General features: G+C 42.9%; 1 protein-coding gene across 1 annotated transcript in view; it reads left to right on the forward strand.

Annotated features, from left to right (window-relative positions):
- The window catches only part of LOC145349195 (cohesin subunit SA-2), a 119,194-nt gene extending 111,157 nt beyond the window's left edge, over nucleotides 1-8,037 (forward strand). The window contains exons 31-33 of the mRNA XM_080197643.1: nucleotides 154-319; nucleotides 2,724-2,851; nucleotides 6,752-8,037. Of these exons, the coding sequence (XP_080053769.1) occupies nucleotides 154-319; nucleotides 2,724-2,841 (284 nt within the window). The 3' untranslated portion in view covers nucleotides 2,842-2,851; nucleotides 6,752-8,037. The remainder of the gene's footprint in view (nucleotides 1-153; nucleotides 320-2,723; nucleotides 2,852-6,751) is intronic.
- Nucleotides 8,038-15,638: the final 7,601 nt, after the last annotated feature.

Genomic DNA, 15,638 nt, shown 5'->3' on the forward strand with positions numbered 1-15,638 from the left:
TTTACAATGCCTTTGCATATTTTGTTCCGAACACATTGTGAATTCCCACCATATATAAGACACTTTATAATTACTTTACCCTAGCCTATTTATTATCGTAAAGCTAAAACGAAGGGCCTCATATTGAGAATTCTATATTACTCCTTATCATAGAGGATGGTGTGAGTGAGACAGGAGGGAATGAGGAGCAGAGCATGAAGACCTCAACCAGTTCTCTGACGCCTCGGTTAATGTCCACGGTACAGAGAGAAACTCCGAAACGGGGGAATCACACAAAGGAGGATCGGTTGGAAAAGGATGGGACGCCATCACCCCACAGGTATACTGACATTTAGAACTTTCCTTTCCTCTGCTACTTTGCCAACTGGTGCATTTGATTTTCAAGTCCATGATTAGATTCCATGGACATCAGTTTTTTGTGTGTGTGGCTGTTGCAGCTGTGTATCCTGTGACTATGTATCTGGTCAATGGTGACCCAAGAATTGAGGAATTCAATTCAACATCAAGATGGTTCGATTCTTTTTCATTAGAGGTGGCCATTGCTTGGCATTTGTGTGGTGCAGGTGTTACGTACCATTTATCAAGCCAAGCCTGAATGTTGTCTTGCTGCCTTTGGACACAAACTGCTTCAGTGTCTGAGGAATTGCGAATGATTTTTGATTTGATTTATTATTGTCACATCTATTAGCATACAGTGAAAAGTATTGTTTCTTGCACACTATACAAAGTATACTGTTTATAGAGAAGGAAATGAGAGTGCAGGATGTAGTGTTACAGTCAAAGCTAGGGTGTCGAGAAAGATCAACTTCATGCAAAAGTCTGATGGCAGCAGGCCAGAATCTGCTCTTGAGTCGATTGATACGTGACCTCAGACTTTTGTATCCTTTTCCCAACAGAAGAAGGTGGAAGAGAGAATGTACGGGGTGCGTGGGGTCCTTGATTATACTGGCTGCTTTGCTGAAGTAGTGGGAAGTGTAGACAGAGTCAATGGATGGGAGGCTGGTTTACATGATAGATTGGGCATTGCGCAATATTTAGCGAACATCCTTAAGTCTGATCTTATGATGGAGAGAAGGTCATTGAATTAGCTCAAGATGGTTGAGCCTAGGCACTGAGGGACGGCTGGAGGAATGTCCGGGGGCTGAGATAAATGACCTGTAGCAACCAAACCTTCTCCCTTTATGCTAGGTGTGACTCCAACCAGTGGAGAGATTTCCTCTTAATTCCCATTGACTTTAGTTTTGCTTGGTGCCGCACTCAATCAAGTGTTGTTTTAGTGTCACTTACCTCACCTCCTGAAATTCAGCTCTTTGAGATGATATATGACTGAGAGTAACAGCCAAGAGTTTGCAGTCAGAGGAGAAGGAAGAGTGCTTGCCATTAACTTTGTTGATAATTGCCCAAGTTTTTTGTGGGCTTTTGAGTGGTGATATGTTTGTGTAGGGTATCTGACCCAATGCAGCACGCTTTATAGGGTACCTGTGAACAGGACGTGAGGCAGGAAGGATCTTCAATCAATTAGATCAAAGAATCATTAATAAGACCAAATCTAAATCAGGAATCATCAATTAGATTTGAATTATGAACAAAAAGCATAATAAAGATTGGAAAGAGAGATAAGAGACAGAGGGCAGAAATTTCCCATCCTGCCCTCCACGGGAAACATAGCGGGTGAGGTGTGGACCGTGCAAAGATAAGAACATAAGAACATAAGAAATAGGAGCAGGAGTAGGCCATCTAGCCCTTCGAGCCTGCCCCGCCATTCAATAAGATCATGGCTGATCTGTTGTGGCTCAGTTCCACTTTCCCGCCCTCTCCCCATAACCCTTAATCCCCTCTCTTATCAAGAACCCATCAACCCGCTTCTTAAAAATATTTAGCGAGGCAGCCTCCACCACTTCAACGGGCAGAGAATTCCAGAGATTCACCACCCTTTGAGTGAAGAAGTTCCTCCTCAACTCCGTTCTAAACCGCCTCCCCTTTATCTTGAGGCTGTGCCCCCTAGTCCTACTGTCTTTTTTGAGCGGGAAGAGTCTCTCCACCTCTATCCTATCCATCCCATTCATCATCTTATACGTCTCAATGAGATCTCCCCTCATTCTTCTAAACTCTAACGAGTACAAGCCTAGTTTATTCAGCCTCTCCTCATAGCTCAATCCCCTCAACTGACCTCTGGTGGGATTTTCCAGTTTTGGGGTGAGTGTGGCCAGACCAGTCCCGTCCAGCAAGATTTTTAAAATCCCCAACGCTCGTTACATTTTGAAGAAATGAGACCCTACACTTGTTAAAATAAATTTTCAAGGCCGGAGAGGTTGTTTGGTAGTAATCATCACTTACTGTGTTTTTTTTTTAAAAAGAGCTACTCATGGTTGCACCAGCCACAACCTGTTTTTGCTGTGTTTAGGTAATAAGTGGATAAATACCACAATTTACCCGGGTTATCGATTTCAGTGCCCAGGCTATTGGTGAAGACTGTTGCGGCCCAGCCAGTGGAGGAGCAGGGCGCCTGACAGCAATTTTTGGATGTCCGAGTTTAAATGTGCATGCGCAGACTCCAACAGTTGATGTCTGATTGGCTGGGTAATGATGACAAACAGTCGACAACCTTGCCATTTATTATTCTCAACAACAAAATCTGGGCCATTGTGAATCAATGGGTTTTTGAATGTCTGCTTTTCTGCTGATGGCAATTTACACTAAAACACAATGGACTCTTGTTTCAGTGAGTTTGGGGCCACAGCAATGAGGAACACAGATGAGTTGATGGAAGAAGATAGAGCAAGATCAGTCGAAGGTGACCTTGATGATTTGAATGAAATATTGGATATTGATAATGATTGACACAAACTTGGTAAGTCCCAGAATGAGTCTCTTTCATTTCTGTTAGCCAAAAGCTTTGTAAACCGTTGATTGAAAAGTGAACGCGGATTCCGAGGGGAAAACTAATATTTACTCTTCCAATAAAATTGCTGTGTATATCGAAGCAATTTTTTTGCTTCCAAAAAGAGGTTGCAATATCTCTCTTTTGTGATTTCTGTGGTGAGGGCTGTAAATAATAGCTTGATTGCATTGCCTGAGCGTTCACAGATGGAGCTGGGTTTTGAAATCATGTGTCTGCCTAAGCAGCGATGAAATAGAACTAAGAATGGCCGGTAACATAATGAAAGGCAGCCCATCTATCTCGAGCAGCTGTTCGTGTCACCGCGCTGTAAATGTACAACACTGGAGATTCTACACAACCCGCTTCCCGTTAGGGTCGGTGCTCGTCAAAACTGAGTGATGTTGGCACTGGGGAATTTAGGATACACAGCTCCAGCCCCCCAAGTCTTTCAGAAGAGCCCCCCACACCCCTCCATCTCCTCTTTTGGGTGGATGTAAAATAACCCGTGGTTATTCTGTAGAACACCAGTAGGAAGTCTCTCAACACCAGGTTAAAGTCCAACAGGTTTATTTGGTAGCAAAAGCCACTAGCTTTCAGAACGCTGCTTCTTCCTTCGTCAGGTAAGTGGGATTTCAGTTCACAAACGGGGCATATAAAGACACAAACTCAATTTACAAAATAATGGTTGGAATGTGAGTCTTTACAGGTAGTGTGAGTAGACAGAGAGTTAAGCACAGGTTAAAGAGATGTGTATTGTCTCCAGACAAGACAGTTAGTGAGATTTTGTAAGCCCAGACAAGTCGTGGGGGTTACAGATAGTGTGACATAAACCCAAAATCCTGGTTGAAGCTGTCCTCGTGTGTGGAACTTGGCCATCAGTCTCTGCTCAGCGACTCTGTGCTGTTGTTGTCACGAAGGCCGCCTTGGAGAACGCTTACCCGAAGATCAGAGACTGAATGCTCGTGACTGCTGAAGTGTTCGCCAACAGGAAGCGAATACTCTTGCCTGGTGATTGTCGAGCGGTGTTTATTCATCCGTTGTTGTGTGGTCTGCATGTAGGGATTCTATGAATTCGTTATTCACAAAGTGCTTTTGTGTGACCTAAGATCATGAAAGGTGCTATACAAATGGAGGTCTTTTTTTTTTCTCTCTTTCAAGAAGTCGGTAAGAGCTTGAGTGTCAGTCTGAGAGTAAGGAGCTGATCATTTTGGACTGAGATGAGGAGAAATCACAAAGAGTTGTGAATCTTTGGCACGGTCAAATATATTTTAGGGATGGATGGAATTTTGACCTCACGGAAAATTAAGGGATAGGGGGAACGGGCAGGCGGGAAATTGGAGTTGAAGCTCAAGCTTAGCCATGATGGTACTGAATGGTGAAACAAGCTTGATGGGCCTATTTCTCCTTCTATTTCCTGTGTTCTTTTGAGTGGAAATAGTTTGCTTAAATAGTCTATCTTACCAGAATGCCCCCAAAAGGATGTGGAGGCTTTGGAGAGAGTACAGAAAAGATTTACCAGAATGTTGCCTGGTATGGAAGGCATTAGTTATGAAGAGAGGTTAAGAACATAGAACATAGAACAGTACAGCACAGCGCAGTATAGGCCCTGCTGCCCTCCAGTGTTGTGCCGAGCTATGTCCAAACCCAAGATCAAGCTATCTCTCGCCCTATAATTCTGGTGTGCTTCATGTGCCTATCTAATAACTGCTTGAAAGTTCCTAAAGTGTCCAACTCTACTATCACAGGATCCATTCCACACCCCAACCACTCTGTGAAGAATCTACTTTGGGCATCCCTCCTATATCTCTCACCATGAACCTTACAGTTATGTCCCCTAGTAACAATTACATCCACCTGAGGAAACAGTCTCTGCATCACTACATCCACCCGAGGAAATAGTCTCTCAGTCACTCAGGTTGGAGAAACTTGGTTTGTTCTCACTGGAACGATGTATGTTGAGGGGGTGACCTGATGGAAATCCTTAAGATTGAGTGGCATGGACAGAGTGGATAGTCATAAACTTTTTCCGCTGGGGGGAAGACTCAATTATTAGGGGGCACAGATTTAAGGTGGGAGGGGCAAAGTTTAAATGAGGCAAGCTTTTTTTTTTACTGAGGGTGGTGGATGCCAGGAACTTGCTGCCGGGGGAGGAAGTGGAAGCAGGTACGATAATGACTTTTAAGGCGCATCTTGACAAATACATGAATAGGATGGGAATGGAGGGATACGGTTCCCGGAATGGTAGGGGATTTTAGTTAAGTCAGGTGGCATGGTCGGTGCAGGCCTGGAGGGCCAAAGGGCCTGTTCCTGTGCTGGAATTTTCTTTGTTCTTTGACTTGTTGAGCAATCTCCACTACAATCTCCATTGATCAGTCTGCAATAGACTCGGAAAACGCATTGGGAAAAGTCCCTGCGGTGGAGAATTTTGGGAAAGGAAGTTCACCGCATGCTCTGCGGTCACTGTTGTGTTTTTGGCACAAATCCCACTGGGCCCGAGCTTCCGAAATGAACAATATTGGGAGATTTGTTTGTGATGAGGAATCTCAGTGCCAGGGAACAGGTCCTATTTGTGCCATTTGTTTCTGGATGGGCACCTGATTGAAGTGTATAAGGTTGAGGGGTATGGACAGGGTGAATCAGCTTGGTTGAGGGGTCAATCATGAGGGGGCATTGAATCTCTTGCCCCTTACCCTAAAACAAAGTTCACTGAGGGTGGTGGGAATCTGGAATGGGAAGATAGTGGATGCCAGAAACCTTACAACCTTAAAAGAATATTTGGATGAGCATTTAAAATGTAACATTCAAGGATATAGGACAAGTGCAGGAAAATTGGATTAGTGCCTCTTTAATGATAGTTATTGTCGGTGCAGACTCGATGGAGCTTTTCTGCACCTGTATGGGCACGATTCTCTGGCCACGCTGGTCAAAAAGCCAGAAATTCCCACCTGTCAATGGGGTTTCACCCTGTCCGCAACACGCTCGCCGAAATTCCAGTGGTGAGTGGGATGGGAGGATTCTGGCCAATGACTCTATGTAAATATAAAAAACCCTTCAGTGTAGTGTAATATCCCAAGGCGCTTCACAGGATCAATTTTTGAGGCCGCATTAGGAATTATTGGTGTCAATGGCAAAAAGCTCGGTCAAAGAAGAGGGTTTTAAGAAGTGTCTTAAAGGGTGAAGGAGGGGTAGAGAGGCAGAGAGCATTTGGCAGTGAATTCCAGAGCTGGGGGCCTGGCCATGTTGACTCAGGTCAAGGGATAGAAAATGGCCATTAGCATGGAATCATAGCCACCAATTGTGGAGGGATTAAAATTGGGATGCCTCAATGGCCTGGATGGCAGGAGCACAGATATCTCACCAGGTTGAAGGAAATCACAGAGCTGGGAAGAATGCTTAGCTCCCACGGGCTGTGTTACACAGGTTGAGAATCCAATTAAGTGAATCACAGTAAACTTTGCATTATCCTGCAATCTACCGAACAGAATTCTCCACTGACTGGAGTTTTTATCGGGTATGTTATATGACTGAGATGTGTCTCCTGCCTCAGGTCCTGAATGTGACACTTGTTCCTCAGCAGTTCCACACTCTCACAACTACCAAAAATGATCAAACACTCTGCTAGTTCCCTGTGTCCTGCCCTTGTTTGCTGTGGAGCCTCCCACGGTTCTGAGCCACCATATCACCATTGTGGCACTGCTCATCAGATATGTTGCCCCCTGGGTCACGTGCAAGGCCTGAATGCCCACATCACCACAAGAGCACCTAGGCGTTTTCAGATTGGTTGAAAATGGAGAACTGTTAGATCACTGGCATTATTATTAACTGGAACCACCTTGCATGTGGATAATAGCAATGTTATTGTATTGACAGGCAATGGGAGACTTTCTGTGCTGATCCTTCTCCTCAGAAGAATTTGAAGAACCTTTTTACGCTCTTTAAAGAGAATTTTCACCATGCATGTTTGGAGAATTCAAATTAAAAATCCAATATAAGCCATTTGACAATGTTGCAGTATCCAGGAAGAAAATACAAGAGGTTTACCGCGCAGACAGCCACCTCGACAATGATAGAAGTACATTGCCCTGAATTGCCATTAGTTCTTTGAAGAACTTGTTTCTCCCTCACAGAAACATTTGAAAATGCCTCAACGTACAATGCTCAGTGGCATCCGTGGAGGGGGCAAAACAGTTAACGTTTCAGGTTGACAACCTTTTATCAGAACAGAACATCTCCAGTATTCTGTTTTTGTGTAACGTGTAGTTCACTGTTACACATAGCAGGACAGTATTAGGTTTGGCTCCTGGTTTTTGCAAGTTAGTGAGCTACAGCTGACCGTGAATACTAAGCAGACTATCAGTGTCCACTTTCACACCTGAAGGATGGTGACTTGGCTCAAGGAATAGACAGTCAGCATGAGCATGGAATCACCTTTCATCACTTTAAAGGAAGAAAGAAAAAGGAGAAGAAACATGTCATGTAGTTCATTGACATGTCAAAGCCTAGTTAAGTATTTATATTAAGTATTTACAAATCATGTACTGAATGCCATACAGGGAAATGTCATTAAACACAATTTAAATGTTACACTCATGTTAAAATGATAACAATTTGCTTTCTGTAAACCAAATGGGTACAACATAAAAACAGAAAATGCTGGAGAAACTCAGCGGGTCTGTGGAGCCAGAAACAGAGTTAATTTTGACTTTGTCGGGTCTGTTAGCCGTGGGCACAAATTCTGTCACGGCTGCAAAATCTTGTGGGAAGTCAAAAATGGGATTTGTCTGAGATTCCTGATCGTGACCTTTTCTAAATGGGGAAATGTTTAGGAAATAGGAAACACAAGGGGACTTGGGAGTCATTGTTCAAGATTCTGTTAAGGTTAACGTGCAGGTTCAGTAGGCAGTTGGCACGGCAAGTGCAATGTTCGCCTTCATGTCGAGAGGGTTGGAATACAATAGCAGGGATGAACTTCTGAGGCTGTATAAGGTTCTGGACAGACCCCATTTGGAGTATTGTGAGCAGTTTTAGGCCCCGTATCTAAGGAAGGATGTGCTGGCCTTGGAAAGGGTCCAGAGGAGGTTCACAAGAATGATCGCAGGAATGAAGAGCTTGTCGTATGAGGAACGGTTGAGGACTCTGCGTCTGTACTCATTGGAGTTGAGAAGGATGGGGAGGGAGGGGGGGGGGGGGGGGGGGGTGGGGGGAACCTTGTTGAAACTTACAGGGTATTGTGTGGCCTGGATAGAGTGGATGTGGAGAGGATGTTTCCACTGGTAGGGAAAGCTAGAACCAGAGGTCAAACCTCAGGCTAAAGGGATGAGCCTTTAAAACAGTGTTGTGGAGGAATTTTTTCAGCCAGAGTGGTGAATCTGTGGAACTCTTTGCTGCAGTAGACTGTGGAAGCCAGGTCATTGAGTGTCTTTAAGGCAGAGATAGATAGGTTCTTGATTGATAAGGGGATCAGAGGTTATGGGGATGAGAAAAAAACCCAGCATTATTGAATGGTGGCGCAGACTCGATGGGCCAAGTTGCCCAAGGATTATGATCTTTCTGGGCACACCCCAGTCAGGGTGAATCTAATTTGAATGCAAGAATCTGATTTGAATGCTTTTCGATATCTCAAACAATGAATCTTCAGACCTCGTTGCACTGATTTTTGCACCAGCAATGGCACTTGTGCTGAAATATTGCTGGCGTTTACACCAGCTGAATCTTATGGTTCCACCGATGGTGCACACCCCACCAGGGATTTCCTGCATTGAGGGGTGCGTTCAATAGGAAATCCCACTGACAATGGAAGGGACATAAGATCCCGCCATCAGTGAGGGACACGCTGCCTCCTGCCACTGTGAAACTCATCACAGAGGGAGAGGAATATTCCGCCCATTGTTATTTTTGGGAAGATTTTACCCAATATTTCAAGAACCCTCAGATCCTGTCAGACTGCTGAATTTCTCCAGCATTATCTGTTTTTATTTCATGTTTCCAGCATCCTCAGTATTTTGTTTTATACAACATAAGGCTTGATGGTCAAGTATGTGTCAAACAATTCCTTAAAGTTTTTAAACCAAAGCTGTAAAATATGAAGTCCCCACCATCAGTGGGTGTTTCAAGCTTGGGATTTGCTTAAAGCCCCTTCCTCTCATTCTGTTGAGTTTGTCAGAATAAGAAGTTAGGGACAGCTAGCTGGAACTGAGAGGGATGATGAGATATTTCTTCACCCAAAGAGTGGTGAGCCTGTGGAATTCATTACCACAGGAAGTAGTTGATGCCAAAACATCAAATGTATTCAAGAGGCTGCTAGGTATAGCACTTGGGGTGAATGGGATCAAACGTTGTGGGGAGAAAGCAGGATTAGACTATTGAGTTGGATGATCATGATGAATGACAGAATAGGGGCAAATGCTGGCCCTTCCTCCTATCTTCTACATTTCTATATAAGAGGGTCATACCAAATGAGGATAAGATGATGATTGCCAGGAAGAAAATAAAGATCAAGAATAAAAGAGAAACAGAGTGAGAGAAAATATAACCCTGGAATGAATCTGTTACAAATGGTTAAATTAGGCCTAAGGCAGCATCTGCCAGAGCAATTAATGCTTTTTAAATTATTATTCAAGATCTTTTTAACATGCTTCTCACTAATTTGATTGGAGCTCAAGCTGAGAGAACTAAAAAGTCAAGCAACCGCCTGCTATATTTATGATCTCATTCATATCTTCCAGCCAAAATCCCTGGCTCTTCTATTACCATTCCCAGGTATTGTCTGTTCCACTAGCAGGATAGACCCAGAAGACGTAGGGACATGATCAGTCTTTTTTTTATTCGTTCATGGGACATGGGCATCGCTGGTTGACCAGCATTTATTACCCATCCCTAATTGCTTGAGGGCAGCTGAGAGTCAACCACAGTGCTTGGCTCTGAAGTCACATGTAGGTCAGACCAGATAAGGAGGGCAGATTTCCTTCCTTAAAGAACATTAGTAAACCAGATGGATTTTTCCGACAATTGACAATGGTTTCATGGTCATTGGTACATTCTCAATTCCGGGTTTTTTTTTTAAGTGAATTCAAATTCCACCATCTTCCATGGCCAGATTCAAACCCAGGTCCCCAGAACATCAGCTGAGTTTCTGGATTAATAGTCTAGCGATAATACCACTAGGCCACCAGCTCCCATTAGATTGGCTCTGGGAGTCCTTAATATTGACCAGCAACTCCAGAGAGTCTTTGGTCAAAAGATACTAGAAATCTGTTGATCACTTCTGCTCAACTCATCAGTTATTCATTTTCCACGTTGAACTTCACATAGAGGGCACAGTAAGAAGACTCACAACACCAGGTTAAAATCAATAGGGTTATTTGGAATCACAAACTCTCTGATGAAGGAACAGTACTCTGAAAGCTTGTGATTCAATATAAACCTTTTGAACTTTAACCTGGTATTGTGAGACATACTGTACCCACCCCAGTCCGTTGCCAGCATTTCCCCAGCATGACATAGAGGAGCTCTGGAGCAAAGTACACAGGTTACAAAACATCAATCTTACCTTTCAACTCTTGTCTCTCTTCATGGTGGCGAGATCATCAAAAATCAAGTTAGGAATTAATTCCTTTGCTAACTGTTGGCTTTCGTGTGTGCAAAAAACGGCCATTCAGCAAAATGCTTCAAGCATTGAACAGGGCTAAGGAGAGAAATTAAATGCTCGGGCTGGGCAGGCAATGGAAACAATAACAAATTAAAACATTTTAAACCCAACTTTTTTTCCCAGATGTTTCTGAAATATGTCACATTGCACAACATACCTGAACCCTCCATAAACACATTTAGCTCAGACATTAAAATTATCAAAGTCATAGCCAGGTTTTTTTGAGTAACGTAGCTTTTAAAATAAAAATCACATTGGACTCAGGAATATCGAATTGCATTTTCTTTTGGATTGAGGACTCTGTGGCCACGTGTGGTTCGAACACCTCTCCAAGGTGTTACTTGTGACATGGGCCTGAGGCTATAGGCCCCCATAAATTAGAATAACATAGCCATGCCACTGCCTCAAGCTGTGCATTAAATATCTCCCCTGCCTCCTCATTAAGAGCACAATTTCAGGCCTCAATGTTGGAAATTGTGTGGTGGTTGGGGAGGTGGGAAATGGGCACAGAATTTGACACATTATTTACATATAACACCAATCTGTAGGGATTGGCATAGGCAACAGTGTCAGTCCTGATATAACAGTAAGCTGGACTTTGAATCTGTGGATTTAAGGAAACAGAAATGGGCATCTGCGTGATCGAACCCAAAATTAAAGACTTCCTTAAACTGCTTCAATAGACTTGAAGGATTAATGGATTAAGCTGAGAGAGGAGAGGGTTTAGATTTAATTACTTTACATTAAGGGGGTGGTGACTATTTGAAAGAGAGTGTCCAGTGAGCCAGCATCAGCAAACTGAAGAGAGACCAGGATTGATAGATAATGTGATTGAAGTGTACAAAGACCTGGAGCCTTGGTAGCCAATTTCATGGAGAACCTTGAGCGTACCTGGATCAACCATAATAGTCTTCCAAGGCTTGTGCACACCCAACCTTCAGCAACTTCAACCACTTTCCGTTTTATCAACACCACTGCAGTAGTTTAGCATCACAACCATTAACAGCGAGAACACAGTTTAAAAATAAGTCCTCTCCCAATTAAGAGGACGATGAGCGGCTCATGGGTCTTTGGAAGTCTCTTTCTGGAAGAGTGGTGAAGGCAGAGTCATTGAATATTTTCACAAGGGATTTTTCACAGTAATTTCATTGCAATATGAAATGACTAATAAACTTTAAATTTATTTTTAAGGTTAAAGGTAGATAGATCTTTGGCTGATGGGGGAATTCAAAGGTCATTAAAGGTCGGCAGAACGTGGAGGTGATCCCACAATCAGAGCGGGCACGAACTTACTGAATGGCGGAACAGGCTCGAGGGGCCAAATGGCCAGCTCCTGCTCCTAATTCTACATTTGTATTCTAACTTCATTAAATTTTGCTTTAATGGCAAAGAAATTCTAATATACTCCTCCACGTGTAGACTGAAAAACAAAAGTGAGATCAGTTGGCCAATCGATTAAACAGGCATTTTGAGGAGCTAAATAGGACATGCCCAACAAAACCAAAGATGCATCTCGGTATTTGGAACCAAGAAAACGTGTGTCAATTGTTTGACGAATTGCACCAAATTTTGAGGTTTAAGCAGCATCGTAGGGAAGTTCTGATTGCTGGTGCACTGAAAAGAAATTGATCAATGAGAAAACCTTTGTATCTTTTTTCAAATGTAAGAATGCACACCATTCACGGTTTTATGTTAAAAAAACACAACTGTTAAGATGGCAGCAGCCAGTGCTTTTATTTTTTTGGACACTCGGACTGATACAGTCAAATCCTGGTCACAGGCCAGTGAATGCTGTACACAGCTAGATGAACAACAGGTTCAGAAAGTTGTCAGAAAGGTGCACTGACTAGATTGCTAATAGTTAAAAAAAACAATATAAAACTATATGATCCTTCATTAAGTGCAAAGTGTGAAATGCAATGTTTCGTTGTGTGTTCGGTAAAACTATTTAGTTGATTTGTTCCTCTGCAAAGATCTAATTAAGTTGTGTTTTTTGCGAAACAATTTCAGCTTTGCAGGATAAATCTGAAGTCGGAGCCTGAATCAGCTTGAGGGCAAAATGGGGACTTTATGGATACATTATTCCGCACCCCCCCCTCCCCTTTGGTTTAATGCAGGAGGCAGTGTAAATCCAGCACAGTGTCAACCTTGTTTGAGAAGTGCTTGGGGCAGAGGAGGTGGGGGGAGGGGAGGGAGCAGTGGTGGTTAGGGGGAAGGGTGCTTATTTCACTCCTAACTATTTTGCAGATCTGCCTGACTATAAATGTTTTGACACAACATCCTGCTTGGGTATTTTAACCTATATGTAAAAAAAGCAAGCTCAACAGAACCAAAGAACGTTGGCACAGTGGTTAGCACTGCTGCCTCACAAACCTAGGGACATGGGTTCAATTCCCAACTTGGGTCACTGCCTGTGTGGAGCTTGCATGTTCTCCCCGTGTCTGCGTGGGTTTCCTCCTAGTGCTCCATTTCCTCCCACAGTCCAAAGATACGTGGGTTAGGTTGATTGGCCATGCTGAATTGCTGCTTAGTGTCCCAGGATGTGTAGATTAGGGGGTAAATATGTGGGGTCATGGGAATTGGGCCTGGGATGGGATTGTTGTTGGTGCAGGCTCGATGGGCCGAAAGGCCTCCTCCTGCACTAAGGTTTCTATAAGTCTTGAACTATAGAAAAGGCCTGGTATCTGAATTTCACAGACTAATCACTTACACTGCAGCTACTGGGTATCCGTGCACTCTAATCACAATTTTCCTGTCGGAATATTGACTTGCCATAGTTGGTTAGGTCTGCCTGTCCACTTTGTTCTGCGTCAAACTTTCCTGGCTTGTATTTCTTGCTTAAATCAGTGATTTAAAAATATTTTAATTAAATCTTCACACTTTAAAGTACCCTTGCTTTTCAAACAAACACTTGCTTATAGTTTGAAAGCAATATCTGCTGAGGTGGCACAGGGTTGGCAGGCATAGGATTATATCACATTTTGAGAAGAAGGATCACATCAAAGAGCTCCATGCCAATAAAGCACCACTTAAAATATGGGACCATGGTTGTTGCACTGCAGCCAATGTGAAGGCAAAGCATTCTCTTCTGGAGGTTGTTTTTTTTGAAAAATTAGAATTTGGACTTCAGTTTTAAGTTTTATTTATCAGTGTCACAAGTTGCCTTACATTAACACTGCAATGAAGTTACTGTGAAAATCCCCTAGTCACCAGTGACTGAATTGGGCCCATATCATCAGCCACACCATTTTCTCACTCAATGGGATTTCCCTTGGACACTTCCACTCCTATGTGATTACAGCACATTTAACAACATTGTTTCTCTTCACTTTTTCACCCTATTATCTCAAGGATCTATCCTTGACTTTTTCTAGATACTGGCCTCAGCATGTTTATCAGTGGGCACTGAATTAACTTTCACAGGAATGTTTCAGCTTTCACCACATCTCTCTATAAGCCCCAAACCTCCTCACGGTCTACAACTTGTGGGTGAATCATGACTCCTCATTACCCTCCTCCACTCTCTGAGCCAAGTCATAAACTACATAAAGCCCTGTGCAATCTTAAACTGTGCTTTAAACCTCATCTGCTCCAGACCACGTGTTTCTATTTTTATGTCTTACAATGATAAACGCTGCGCTTACCTCAGCCCCTCTGCTGCTTATCATTGCTCGTCAATGCATTGTTGGAAAACCTGGAATACAATTTGCCTTTGCAATCTTAGCATTCATGTTGAGAGGGCTCGAATACAAAAGCAGGGATGTACTTCTGAGGCTGTATAAGGCTCTGGTCAGACCCCATTTGGAGTATTGTGAGCAATTTTGGGTCCTGTATCTAAGGAAGGATGTGCTGGCCTAGGAAAGGATCCAGAAGAGGTTCATAAGAATGATTGTCGTATGAGGAACAGTTGAGGACTCTGGATTGTACTTGTTGGAGTTTAGAAGGATGGGGGGTATTTTATTGAAACTTACAGGATACTGCGAGGCCTGGATAGAGTGGACGTGGAGAGGATGTTTCCACTAGTCAGAAAAACTAGAACCAGAAGGCACAACCTCAGGCTAAAGGGACGATCCTTTAGAACAGAAATGAGGAGGAATTTCTTCAGCCAGAGAGTGGTGAATCTGTGGAACTCTTTGCTGCAGAAGGCTGTCGAGGTCGGGTCATTGAGTGTCTTTAAGACAGAGATAGATAGGTTCTTGATTAATAAGGGGATCAGGGGTTATGGGGAAAAGACAGGAGAATGGGGATGAAAAAATATCAGCATGATTGAATGGTGGAGCAGACTCACTGGGCTGAATGGCCCTATTCTGCTCCCATGTCTTATGGTCTTGACAAACAGGCAGCACGTTTAATTCAATCTTAGTTTAGCTGTTCATTTAAATCCATACATAAACCATTTAGAAGCGATTGCGGTTCAGGTGTACATCAAGTTTATTTCAATACTATGCTGCAGGTCTTCCTCAAAGGTGAGTTCAAACTTCGTGCCGTGCGATTGCTTCAATTTGTATATGACCGATAGCTCTTTTTTAGTAGTCAGGATACAAGTAGCTATTCTGTTGAAATGTTGAAAGAGAACAATTATTTTAATTTCCAAATGATTAATAAGGCTCAAATAGCAGTAGAAAATCCAGGAAATAAGTTAATTTTTAAATCAAGCATTAATTTAATCCTTATAGTGATATTAATTTGTGCATTCAAGTTGTGTTGACTGTAGGATGTCCACTGTAAATATACAATTCCACTAAGACTGCTACAGTTATTTGTTCATCTTCTGTAAAATAAATTTGCTTGATATTTTCAATTTGTGTATCTTTGTTGTTGCATTTATAAACTTCAATGGCTTCATCCTACCCTACTCTACGCATTCTATTTCATAGCACTTGCACACTGTGCTTTCCCCAACCTGGCCTTGTGCACCCCCCCCCCCCCCCCCCCACCACCTTCAGTGGCGTCATCAGCACTTCGGTCTGATCTCCGGAATCAAGCCATCAAGGTGACAGAACATCGGACTTGTAAATGTTGATGTGCAAATCTTGACTGAAAATCGTTATACACAGAGTAAGGTTAGATCGCACAGAAAAAGCACGAGTTCATATCAAAGTTATTAGT

Source organism: Carcharhinus amblyrhynchos, chromosome 10 (genome assembly GCF_965287045.1).
Source record: "Carcharhinus amblyrhynchos chromosome 10, sCarAmb.v2.hapA, whole genome shotgun sequence".
Classification (NCBI taxonomy): Eukaryota; Metazoa; Chordata; class Chondrichthyes; order Carcharhiniformes; family Carcharhinidae; genus Carcharhinus; species Carcharhinus amblyrhynchos.